At 44.7% G+C, this 13,566-nt stretch overlaps 1 protein-coding gene across 8 annotated transcripts in view; it reads right to left on the bottom strand.

Annotated features, from left to right (window-relative positions):
- Positions 1–13,566, bottom strand: part of ADCK1 (aarF domain containing kinase 1) — an 80,821-nt gene that overhangs the window by 37,819 nt on the left and 29,436 nt on the right. For 7 of the 8 annotated variants that reach the window (XM_027720140.2, XM_039389693.1, XM_039389694.1 and 4 more), the window contains one exon: positions 12,461–12,664. The exons of the other annotated variant lie outside the window; for it this stretch is intronic. In XM_027720140.2, coding sequence (XP_027575941.1) covers positions 12,461–12,664 — 204 coding nt within the window. The remainder of the gene's footprint in view (positions 1–12,460; positions 12,665–13,566) is intronic. 8 annotated transcript variants of the gene reach the window in all.

Raw genomic sequence — 13,566 nt, 5'->3', positions numbered from 1 at the left:
ATATGCTACACTGACATACCCTTCTATTCTAGCTCCTATAACAGAGAGAGAGAGAGAGAGAGAGATACTCCCACGAGTACTATGTGGAATGTTTTTCTCTGTCTCCTCAGAAAGGGATGAGGAAAATATTTCTAAGCCTGGAACAAAGAGCAGGAATGACAGAAGCAGCACTGCACAATCCAGCAGCTTGCCATCAGGGTGGACAGAGGCACAGTACAATGAAAACATGCATAGTGCAAAGCCCAGTCCCAAACAAATTCTGCCCAGCTGTATCCCTTCCTCAGGCTTTGGTTACAGTTACATAGATACAAGCATGATAAAATCTTATTGAAGTACAACAGTGCCCCAGATTAATAGGAGTAACAGGAGTAATGATCTAAGGTGGACCTGGAAGTCTGACAGACATGGGCAGCTCTGCCTGAATTGAACTGGTATCAGGAAAGGGATATAATGAGGTCACTACATTAGAAGAAAGACACTTAAAAGGTAGTAAAGCCCTGCTGAAGATGTAAAGCTTATAAGCAGTTACTGGTGCTAACTGTGTCTTGGTGGGATACTGAAACACTGGCACACCCAGCAGACAGGTCAATGCAAAGGGCACAGACATACAGAAGTTCATATCACAGAGACCAAGGTGCAGGGACTGTAGAGAAGCTGAGGTAGAACAACTTACAAAGAGATCTGGATGGGACGCTTTGCAGCCTACTCTCAGAAAAAAATGTACAGAGATCCATAAAAGTCCTTCAAGGAGACGATTGCATGGCAAATTAAATCCACAACGGACTTTGCCAGCACCAAGCTTGGAAAGGGATTCCATGCATCCTCTAATGATCAGTCATACAAACCCAGAGCCCAGGGCTCTCTGCACTGCTGCAGAGACTGTTGCTCTGTTAAGCAAGCCCCATCATCTCCTGCTTCCTTGTCAATTTCTCCTCTGAATACCAACCTCGCCTTTCTTCTCCTGCCCATATTTCCTCTACTTTTCAGGTGTCTGCTCTGATCTATCTGCTCCTTCTGCAGTTCATTTATTATCTGTCTCTTCCTCCTCTTCCTCCCCTGTTTTTTCCCTTGCCCCCAGATCTTCTTGTTGGGCTGCCAAGTCCCTGGTTCAGTCATGTAACTCAGCTGATTTACTTTCCTTAAAGCAGTGTCTGCTCTCATGTAAATCACCCTCCAAACCCAGCCTGTGAAACAGGCTTGTTCACTAAACTCTATGAATAGGAAAGTAGGCACAGCTGGCCTATTCATAATCAACATAAAAAATAGATTAGCACTTTACAGATTAAACATTATCGTTTCAACAGTTAACATAAATCAACTACACTTACAGACCTAGCATTGCTGCTGCCACTGTAGGGTGACAAGCACTGCAGAGGGAAGGGCTGCCAGTCCAGGGTGCAGTAGGAAAGAGCTCGTTTGTCTTCCACTTTGAATGTAAGTTCTCCTCTGGCACCCCTAGGGTGCACTGCTAGAGGCTGTTGTAAGGAGAATAGTGGGCTAAGGAAACAAAGGTGGGGGGTAATTTTGATTAATTCATATGCATTTCCAAGCAGACCAACAACCCGCTATTCTAGAGACAGAATTCAATTGCCCTACTTCCCTCTCTAGGGCTGATGCAACTCAAAAATGGAGCAACAGAGTCAGCCTCTGGAATAGGAGCAGGACAAGGAGCCTCTAAATACTAACTGGTACATAGCTCTGTTTCCTACAGTTCAAAACATTTGGACTTCTGTGGATTAAGTAAAGCAGTTCGGTGAGTTCTATTATAACCATCTCAAAAAAACACCTCATCACAACCCAGGGATTCACCTCATCAAAGAAGGGCCAAGTACTGAGATCCACTCAAGACGTGCTGTGGAGAGCAAAGCCAGGAGAGAGTAGCTCAGAGCCTGCTACTGCTCAGGCTGCACCCCTCTCCTTCATTAGGTTCAGGACACTAAATCACTGGAAATGCTCAGCCCAACACACTTTCATCAGTGTGCTATGGTTGTGTAGTCAATAGAGTGGCAAGGCCCACAGAACCAGTACAGTCCACACCTTTCCATTCCTTCCTGCTCACTCACTGAGAACCACCCCATGGTCTCAAATGTTTAGCTTGGAGCAGCCAAGCTGTAATTCTTGAGCTGGTTCTGATGATTTGCAAGGGACTGGCAAAGACCTTGGCCAGGATATCCCATTAAGAACCAGCCTCACAGCTCTTTCAAACAAAAAGAAAAAAAAAGGAAAAAAAAAAAAAGAAAAAAAAAGAAAGCAAAAGAAAAAAAAAGAGGAGAGATTAGGCTATGGTCCAAAAGACAAAAGATGGACTGGTAGAGGAGGCATTGGATTAGAGGTTTTTTTGGCAGCCAGGGCAAAAACATTAGCAGTTTGCAAAGGGCAAGGCAGCAAAAGTTACATGGAGAGACTTCTTTAGTATAACCCCTCTTAACAAGCCCTGGTAATTTTAATTGCTCTAGCCTCCTTCTAGCCTTTCGTGATAAATGGGAATAGCAGTTAATAGACCTGAACCAATCAGCTACATCCAATACGGTGCTTGGCAAAATTAGCTTTGTTATCCACACACAACTGATACCACCTCAGTTTCATTCATTATCCAAAATGAGCCAACTAATGTATATTTCCTACTAATAATTTGAAATTTGGAAGGGTTGGTGCTGAACAGTCTCTTCCAAGAACTTGCTAATTTGAGATGGAGTGGTTATGTGAGCTTTGTAAGGGAGAAATTCACATGTTTGCTTCAGCTGAGCTCTCCTGGCACAAGCAATTGGTCATGTGAGTTTACTTCTTCAGCTGTCACAGACAGCTTCACAGGTTTGGCTCTGAACCATGCAACCTGTAAAACCAAATACTACAAAGCTTACAGAAAATAAGTACAAAATGTGTTTAATGTTCACAAACATAACTTGATTTCCAAAGGGAACATGAGAAAACTTCCTCTTTCTCTGGCTGGTCAGCCTACTTGGAACAGACACACTTTGCTCACTAATGGTGTAAAGAACTTTGAGATCACTTAGATCCCAATTTTTGCTTCAATTCTCAAAACATAAAAGCATATTGAGTGTGAGGCTTCCCATAAGGAGAATTTCCAATGCTCCTAGCAGTTCTTTAACAGGGAAGAAAACTTTTAGGCAGAGTTGAAGTTCTTTCTATGGCTCAGCATCCTTCCATAGAATCGAGAGCTGCCTCTCAGACAGGTCCCAAAATTGCCATAAAACAGAGCTTATTAGATCACTGTACATCTTAAAAATTCATTAAAATGCTATGTTCTGTGTGTTAGAAAAATGCAGATATGTCAAGGTCAGCCCTATATCTCCTTATTTCATCTTATGTTATTTGTTTCATCTACAAACAACCTATTGGCAAAAGTTTCCTGACTCACTGCGTAAAGTTTTCATGTTCTCAAGAGCCAAGGAACTGTGCAGACATGAAGTTCTGAAAGAAATCAGACAATACCCAGGCAGAATCAAGGATAGGATATTAACAGATCAGTGGGTAGGCAGATGACAGGATTCCTTGCTCCCTCAGAGAAAAAATCACGCATAGTAAACTCAGCCTGTGTTTAGATCAGAGCATCAAGAATATTTCAGAGTGTATCAGCAGTGGACTTTGAAACAGCAGCCAGTACCTCCACATGGCAGCTCAGTGTTTCTGCCCCTGCCCAGATCCTGGGGATGGCTGAGCAAATGAGATACACATTTGAAAAAAGAAAGTCTCCATATGCAAGAATAAAGACAACTATTAATCTCAGTTACAGATTGCAATTTCCAGTAATTGTTTGGAACTGGAAGGGTTACCCTGTGCTGAGAGGTGGTTCCTGACAATGGCTAAAGCACTGTTGTGCAGCACATCCACCACTTCCGCAGGACATGGACACTGAACAAAGCCCAACACAGCTGTCATGGGCGCTGCCAGCCAAGATGTATTTGCATCAGAGCAACACTTCAGGTGTCATCAAAACTCTGAGAAAACTGTACTGAAGAGAGTTTACCATCTGCACACAAGACACTGAGCCAACAAATTCCATGTAGGTATGCCATCCACTAGCCCTCAGGCACCTAAAGAATTTGTAAACTAAAGAAAAAAATGTCACTAAACATGCGGATCAGAACTATTCTATACGAGAACCAGGCTGTTCCCCATTGCATTTTCTGATCTCAAATTTTTCACTTCCTTGCAGAAAGTCCTCCAAACAATCCTTCAGAAAATCCACTGTCCAGCCTCCTGTATTGTAAATCTTACTAACTTGAAAGACACCAAAGGAGATTATTCTCTAATCTATACACAAAACTTCCCTTTCTTCGGCAACAGGGCTTAGAGCACCCAGGAAGAGGCTGCCATGAGCAGGACTCAGCCATCCTCTCTCAGGAGCTCTGAGCAGAGATAAAAGCCATGGGAGGAAGGAGTACACTCTTCCAAAGTTCCCCTGGCAATAGGGACACCAAGTTGTCCTTGGCATTGTTGCCCGTAACCAAAAGAAACACAAACCAACAGAGTGCCGGTTTATGCGGTGCTTTATTCGGGGCCCCGGGAACCTGAGGACTAGCGTCCAAAGTCAGGATTCCGAAGACCCTCATTTTCAGTTCAGCTTTTATACACAAACAAGTTTACGTGCAGTTTCCACGGCAAAACAGTTACAGTTTCCACAGCAAACCAGGTGCAGTTACAAACAAGCTCATGCTCCATACTGATAACAATTAATAATCATCTACTCTAATCATAAATCTGCTTAAGTTGTCTTACCCCTAGAAACTGTTTAACAGACCCTTACTTCATCTTAGGTAACAAATTACTATATCCTTGGTAACAAATCATTATATACATGCTTGACTAGATCTTTTGATTATGGTTTCCACTTTTTTCAGCACACAAACAAGGTTGCTAACTTACTTCTTTGGAGTGTTGCTTTTCTAGGCCTACTCTCCTACTAAGCCTTAGCCATTCTACTACTAAAATTTAAATTGCTTTGCAACAGCATGACACTGAGGGTCAGTAACACTGGAGCTTGCATACAGAATGAGCAGGGACATCAGAACAAAGCAAGGTTCACCACCTGAACTACATAAAGCTCCCTACTTGTTTTCCTCATGTGCCCTTGGAGCGGAGGTCCTGCTGCCTACCCAAGGGCTTGGTATAAAGGCAGTCATAGTGAGATCCGCCAGTGACTGTGGCCTCTTACCACAGACAGGGCAGGGAGAGCACAGCAGAGGCTGCAGCAGCAGCAAGAGCTGCACAGGCAGCCACTCCTGCCTTTCAGTTGAGTAATGTGGGACCATTTGTTCTGGGTGACATTAATGCTATTCGCCATCCATCTCAGACTCTTTAAATTACCTTTTTATGGCCAAAATCCTTTTCATAATTGATAAAAATCTCTTTTTTATATCCCAAGTTATTGAAAGAAATGTGAAGTTTTTTTATTCCTTATTACAGTTTTAATACAAATGTGTTTTTTATTGACGGCTGCTTGGAAGCCCTGACAGGCCTACTGAGAGAGGCTCACAGGGGAGGGAGATGGGCCATATCCTCCCGTTCCACTTCCCAGCCCCTCACACTGTCAGAGTAATGGCCACCACAGCCCAGCTTCCACTCTGGTGGGTAATGGAGGGTGGGTGACATCATGTAGAATGAGGAGATTTCCTGTGATCGACAACACCCGTAGCAAGTAAAAGTGGCTCTTGCTGACCTTAATCCAGTTTCCCCGAGTCTGTTAGTGGTGTACACAGGGGCAAGCTTCACAGATCACCCCAGCATGGTGTTGGTGGAGCTGGGTGCTTTAGGACAGAACTGGTCTCACAAGCTACAGGAGACCTGGGTGTTCAGCAGATCCATTCAGCATCAGTCCCACAGGCCCATGCAACCATGAGAGCAACCAGGCACTGCACCACACATCTGCCTTTGGGCAGAACATTTGAGCACAAGGCTGTGCAACACTGGAGGAAGCAGGCATGTGCTCTGGCATCCTGGATGGCTTAGACAACAGTACCAGCCCGGGAAGAGGCTTTCTGGAGGCATAACAGAATCTGCAGCATCATGACCTGAAGACCTTGTGACCTAGCACAGTAAATTAATCTTCTCTAGGGCATCATATGGAGCCAGCTACAGAAAGTGGATCATATTCCCTTGGGAATAACTTGGATGCTGTAGGACATGAAGTGTAATACCCAACAGCCTATTGAAGGCCTAGCTGCTCTCCCACAGGGCTGAGCACTGCTTCAATAGTTCTGCAAATCTGAAATAACCATATCTCTCACCAGAGCTTAAAATACTAATCAACAATTCCAGAATGTAGGTACAGTCCATCATTTTCCCTGTTACTGGCACAGCAAAGGCTGCCATAATACACCAATAATGCACACAGAAATAGGAGTAAAAGGAGTCTCTTCTATTCCCTCCATCTTTTCTCATACTTCAGCAAGGTAAGTCTCTTGCTGTGGGGATTAGCACCTTGCTGTGGTCTCATTCTAAATCTTTCCCATGGCAGACTCACATGGACATATGATTTTTGTCCCTCCCTGTCAAATGGCCATGTGGCATTGCTGCAGATCATTGTGGTAACCACGCACCCAGGTGTATATGGGTACATCTCAACAGCATATGAATAATACTCATGTAGCCAACTTAGAAAACATTTTGAGAACTTTGGGAGCAATTTAAAGTAGAAGGACAAAGGGCAGTATTCTTCTTAGCCATGGTTTTGCTGCACAGACAATGACTTCTCAAAGAGTATCTGTTTCTTACCTGCACAGCACTGGTGCTGTGCCAGGTACAACAGTAGGAATCCAAGGCTGGATCCTCCAAACATCACTGTAAAAAGGCATCCTGCTTAACAAATCACAACACAGGAGGTTCTTCTACCACATGTGCTTTGTTTATAAATCACAGTCAAACCATTGACATATCCTGCCCTGCTCAATCAGTGAGCAGGAGGTTTCTTGCAAATTGCAAAATAGTCCTTGAACAACAGGTAAAAGCTGCAATTAATTGCGAATGAAAAGGATGGTCTCCTTGGAGGTGCTGGGTAATCAAGCAATTAGAAACTACTTCCCATTACCTGCATTCCCACAAAGCAGAGTTCGACTGACATCCTTTCAAATGACTGTCTTTCCATCTATTTATGATGAAATCTTTATATGATTCAGCTTCAGCAAAGACAAGCCTTGATCTTTGAGTTCTCCCTAGCCCTTTCCTCCAGCTTTGAACAAAGCAAGCATTGTAAGCAACACTTTCAATCACTGGTGTGTTCTCCCTGTGGAGCTTGTTTTGTCTCAGCCTTCCCGGAGCACAGCAAACTCCCCAGCAATGGTATAAGTATGTATGCAGGATTTCTTGGGATCCTTCATTTGACAGCATCTGAGATTGCTCCGATTCAGCAATTTCCACTCTTCTCTGCAACAGCTTCAACAACTGTTAGCAAGAGGCCAGAGATCTGAAGATAAGTCAAGGGGCAAGAAGGAAGGAGAGACTCTCACTCTCATGGCAGGTGAGACTGGCCTTCTGCCCTACACCAGCCTCTCACCCCCTAAGCAATTACACAGCCTGGACACAGAGCACCTGGGCAGCTGTGTGACACAAGCATCCCACCAACATGGGAAAGACCCTACCTGGGACCACACTGGCCTCATTGGAGGGATGCTAACTCTATCCTTGCCCTAATCCCCAACTGTGCAGCCTCAGCCCAGACATAGGAGCAATGACTAGAGAACCTGCTTGACTGGAAGCTGCCAGAAAGGAGAAGGACAGGAACTGGGATATTTCTGAAGGGACAGTGTGAGAGATGGGGAAGGAGGGAGCGTCTCCCACCAAGGAAAATCACCTCCAACATGAGATAAAGCCTGAGTAGAGCATGGAGTACACAAACATACCGAGAGGGAGTTTGTGTACATTAGTCTTATGGAAAACGCCAGTAAGTTGATTAAAAATGTGTAAGGGTGGGCTGGAAGCTGATGAGCAATGGGGTGTGAAAAGTGACATCTTGCTGTATACAGGAGAGGTAATAGAGTGCTGCTGCTGGGGTAGAGTATGCTGTGGCCCACTGGGATGTGCAATATGACAGCAAACCAGGAGGTATTTTGGGACTAGAAGGAGGTAAAGGAGTGTGTTGGCATAGACAGGAGTACACAGTGAAACAAGTATCTGAACTCATTATGCTTGCACAGCTGCAGAGAAGCGAGACCCGTATTAAGGACTGCACTGGACAGTAGTGGAGCCAGATAACAGAAAGGCACCAAGGATATCTGGAAGACCAGGGTTGTAAAAGCTGTCAAGACCTTCTGCAATGACTCTATCCTATGACAAGGAAAGGTCTGGAACAGCCTTGAGCAGAGCAGAGCGAAGCAGATGTACTTTTGAAGGAGGAGAGTTTCACAATAGTCTGATCAGTCTTAGCAATCAACAATTAGTTCCTCTGAGCACTTTGTCCACGGAAATCACATGCAGGACAGGAAGCCTTTTTGACAGATACAGAAGGGCTGTCAGGTAGCCTGGCCAGAGTCAGAGATACCCTGGGTTCTACATCTCTGCTCTGGGACCAAATTGGCACCACTTCCCCAGTATCCCTATATGGCAACCATAAGCACTGAAGAAATGAGGCTGCACACATAGAATTCGGTTTTTGGGATTCTCCGCAGAGCTCTCTCTGCATTCCCCTTTTATTAACCTCTTCAGGTAAACAGCACCTAGTGTTGCATTCAGTTAATTAGAATTCCCAAAACTTTGGAGACCCAATGTTTTGATTTCACACATTCACACACTACCATTCTGTGATTGTTTTCAATTACTGCAGAAACCATGTATGCTACCAGGCAGACCTTTAAGCTGTTTTCCACTTTGGGAACACAGCACTCTCTTTATCAAAACATGGTCAAGGCCAAAATAGTCCTTTTTTGATTCTAATTAACTGAATGCAGATGCATGACCTTAATTCAGTTTCCCCGAGTCTGTTAGTGGTGCTTGTTCCCACATCCCTGTATCCCAGAGCCACAAGACAGTCCCGTCCAACAGACCTGCCAGAGAGAGGAAATGCCCCTGATCCCAGTGCTGGCAAAGTATTCCTTCCATCTTTTCTAATTTCTTAGCACAACAATTTTATGTTTTAAAGGTATAATCACTCTGATAGATTTATCTTCCAGAGCCCCTCATCACTCTTTCTCCCTAAATGTTTGGTGTCCACACTTCACCAGAAGTTGCCTGGCTCTGCTTGGCATACACGTTGTTGAGTTAGAGTGCTTAGCTGAACCAGCTATCTCTCCCTATGTCATTTATAGTTCTGCAGAGAAAGAATATATTCGTTTTGCTTTCATTTTCCACGCTTGACACCTTTTCATTTTCAGAACCCTGCTCAAGCAAGGAAGATAAAAATAGAGGTAGGAGAGACTCTTTTATTCATATCTTATCACCCATTCTTATGCACACAGCTTTTCCCAATTGCTCCAAGGAATACATCCAGAATGAGCCCTACCTGTGGTATCCTCATTGTCTCCCCAGAAGATTCTTACTCTGTGATCTTACTGGTGATTGTTTCCAGGAGTCAGTGCAAAGATTTCTTTGTGCAGTCTCTCCCACTGCTACTACTGTGTTACTTTGCGAATCCCACCCCCCCAACACCACAACCTCTCACAAACAGTATTCAAGAGAATGATCACCTCCCACTATCACTTAGCCAAACCACTACGGCTGAGATTAGAGAGACAGCATCTGCTCACTACTGATTATTTTTATCCCAGTGATCCCTGATAGGTACACAAATTGCTCCTAGACTTAAAACAGGGTTTGACAGAACAACCCACTAGTCAGCATATATAATGCTTCTCCTTCTGTGTCAGAATAGCACACATGCCATTTGTCTTTAAATCAGTTAGCTCATGCAACAGAACTACATGCTGCAGCTCCCAGTCCCTGTCCGTGATGCTGACCTAGAACGGGAGATCCCCCATCAGCAGGGTATCATGCAAAGTCTGTGTGGGGACAACAGAACCACGCTGAACTACTGTAAACCCCCCTCACAAACATCTTTGCCCAAACATAGTCCCACTGGCACAGTCATTTATGCCAGTTTTCCCACAATCATCTGTCAAACATCCAAGTCTGTGTTAAGACTCTCAGGAGTAGGTCACATCAGAAGGCAGACTATTTCTAACTGACGAAGGTACAATGCTTCTATACATGAAATTAACTTTTTCTGATCTTCATGCCCTTTTGCAAACTCTTGACTACTTTGTCAGCTTGTCACATTCCTCCCTAGGTATCTCTGTGTTTCCAGTTGCTCTTTCTTCCATTTTTTCTGCACTGATCCAAACTGCACGTAATTACTTCTTGCCTACACTTAAGACTCATCTGAAGAGCCCTGCTCTTGGGCCTGATGGGGGAACTGTAAGTCTTATCACTGAATTCAAGAGCAGGAGGGCTAGGCCTAGGCACCCTGGGAAGGTTCCCTCACTGTCATTTTCTCTTCTATTTGAATTCATCTGCAATTTCCTATGTTTGATGCTAGCTCCAAAGAGGAAAATTTCAGGATCCCTTCTTTGCACTCTCCTCTGCCCTGACACTCCACCTTGCCCCTCTACCACCTATATTTTAGTTAAGTATGTCATATTTAAAATGGACTGAGGATCTAACTACACTGGAATTAAATTTGTTCCTGAAGTAACTCTACTAAATCCTCTGGGCTCCAGCAAAGACAACTTTGGTGCATTAGTTTCCCCAAATCCTTTCAGTTTTCAAATACCTTGCTTTGGTACTTTGTAACTATTAACACTGGCATTTACATCAGCTTTTAATACCACTCAGTTTTACAAGCTCCTTTATTTTTATACATGTTATTCTCTTCATTTATCTCTTTTATCATTGCTCTCTTTCTCTCATTACCATTTGCTCTCTATCACTTTCTTCCCATTTCTACCTTTTTTTTCCTCCCCGTTTCTTTAAAATTAAATATTGCCCAACACTGCTCATGTGGGCGAAGAGAATGCTATGAGGTAAGGCTGCTGTGAAGACTGTATTCGAGCTGCTTCACTGGGAACCAATGAGGCACAGAGCATTTGTCTAGCTCCCAAAAAGCACAAAGAAACCAGGGAGTATCGGTGGCAGCTGAACGCACACTTGAGAAAAAAGTGCATCTCTGAGCACCTACTTTAGCCTTTAAGCGATGCCGCGCAAACTGTGCCAGAGGTGGCTGCTGTGGTAATTTAATGTGGGCTAACCTTGGGATGGCTTTCTACAGCTCCTGTGGAGGGAGGGGAGATTGCCAGATGGAGGCTCATGGAGGCAGGGGCCTGCCGGGAGCAGCCAGCCTGCCCTGCTCCATCTATCCACTGAGCTATGAAACACAGCTGGTACCAGCCATGCTACAAGGATGCAGTGCTGATAGAGGGAGCATCCTGCAGGCTGGGGGCTGACATTACCCTCGCCATTAAACTGCAGAGAGATATTCATTGTCATTCCTGGCTAGACAATATCTAGACCCTTAAACTACATATAGGTAGACCCACCCCATCCAAAACCACCCATAATATACCCTCTAGGTGCAAATACTTAACTTACCTCCTCATTTTCCCCCCATACCTTCTTACCACACAGTCAGACAGGCCAGAACAACCAAAAACACCCCTAAAAATCTCTCTATATGAGCAGTAAAAGATGTACACACTGCTTCCCTTCTTCAACCTCCCATCTTCCTCCCCTTCACACATACCTTCTCTACCATTCTTTTGCACACTTGCCTCCTTCCTCCTTCTTACCATGTCAATTGTGATCCTTGAAATGCCTCTCCTCAACCTGGGCTGGAGTGTGAGGGGACTTCTTCTTGTAAGGGGCAAGATGCAAAGTAGCAGAACACTCTCTCTAATTTACTGTGGTTACTTTCCTTATGTCTAATCAACACAGGCACCTGTCTACTGATCTCAGTGCTGTGGGCTGCTAAGGGTTAATGGTGGCACTGACTTCTGGGCTACTGCATTACCTGACTGCAGCACCAAAAGTGATTTATGCTATTATTTTCTTTGGGGGTTAATTAGGGGCTTGAGAAACTAAAGGGCTGTCAGTGCTAGCTGGAATTGGTCTAGTGCAGCCAGGGGAGAGCAGTCATCCCTCACAGAGTTCTGCCAATATATCTTTGTCCTGAACATCAATACCTTCAGCTTCTACCCCTCAGTGTGGCAGACAGCCCTCCACTCTGACCTCCAGCTACCCTGTTGTCTTGGCATATAGACTTCGCTGCTCTGCTGAGTCCTGCCACTTCCACCTGGCAGCTTTCACACTCATACTCCTCTGTTATCTTCTCCTTACCTAAGCTTGCCAATAATGCCCATTGATGGACAGGGAAAATTCGCGTGGCATTCTCTCAGAGCCAAGGAAGAGGTATCTCCTGTTGGTATCTCTTACAACTGAGAACTACCAGTTTCCTTCCTCTAGCTGCCTAGGGCTTGCTAAGACCGGAGAAGCCAACAGAGGCTATGGCTGACCCTACCTCTTTGCCCAGATCTTCACGGATAACTTGCTCAATCTCCTGTCTGGTGCTCTGTGGGGCCTGGCTGTGCAGCACTTTGAGGGTGCGGGTGTACTCCTCGGGCAGCAGGTAGTCAAGTGCTCCCAGATGCTGTCCCACCTTGATGAAGGTGCCTCGGTTGGAGCAGCACAACTCCCGGAGGCGCTCAGCAGAGCGCAGGTGCACCTGCGAAGAGACCAGAACATCAGCTAAGCCCTTTTGCTGTCTGCTACATGCACATGCCCACACATGTATCTTTTATTTGTCCAGTATTTAAGCAGACCAAGGATTTCCTTTCTTCATTTTGGGCATCATCATCTAATGTGTCGGTTAAGTATTAGGACTCTGGCTGGGCTGAACCAGACCAGGACAAGATGCTCCAGAGTATAAAGGGCTTCGACACTTGTTTGTACAGGCATCATGATCAGTGACAGCCCATTAGTTTTTGGCTCATCCTTGCAGAGAATAAGATGGCTGGCCATAGGGCAGCATTGGTTTGTTGCTGTCATACATCACTATGATGCACAGTTTGGGAATCCCTCGTCAAAAGACAAAAGTCAGTACCACAACTGTTATGCTAGACTCATAGTGTGAGTGCAGAGAATTAAAGTGAGAGGAAAACCACAGATACCATCCCAGAAAATTACAGGAACTTGGAAGAAGAGTCTGTTAAAAATCAAAATTACAGATGTCTATTTGGCAGTGAGGACAGTATGTGGGCAGTCCTTCATCTCCCTCACCTCACTCAGACATACACAAGGGGAAATTACACCCCTTCAGTCCAGCCAGGTCTTGGTCTTACTGCTTACATTGCCAATAAAGTCTGCAGCGACAATGGTTTGAGCAACTAAGAATTAGAAGACTTGCCAGCTATGCTCACCATGGCCAAAATGCAACTACCAAATGACAAAACCCATCACCAACCACTTGCCTGGTCTGAATTGTAGCTCTTGGGGTTCATTTTGCTCCTCAAGAATAGGCCAGCCACCACATCCTTCAGTGACAGTGATTTATTCTGCCTTTATTACTCTCACTAGAAAAGCCTTCTGCCAAGGACACAGCTATATTGAATATTTAATGAACTTCAG

The sequence above is a fragment of the Pipra filicauda genome, unplaced genomic scaffold (genome assembly GCF_003945595.2).
Source record: "Pipra filicauda isolate LSUMZ 115617 unplaced genomic scaffold, ASM394559v2 scaffold75_size2874737_pilon, whole genome shotgun sequence".
Lineage (NCBI taxonomy): Eukaryota > Metazoa > Chordata > Aves > Passeriformes > Pipridae > Pipra > Pipra filicauda.
This window is presented reverse-complemented; position numbering and strand designations above follow the sequence as displayed.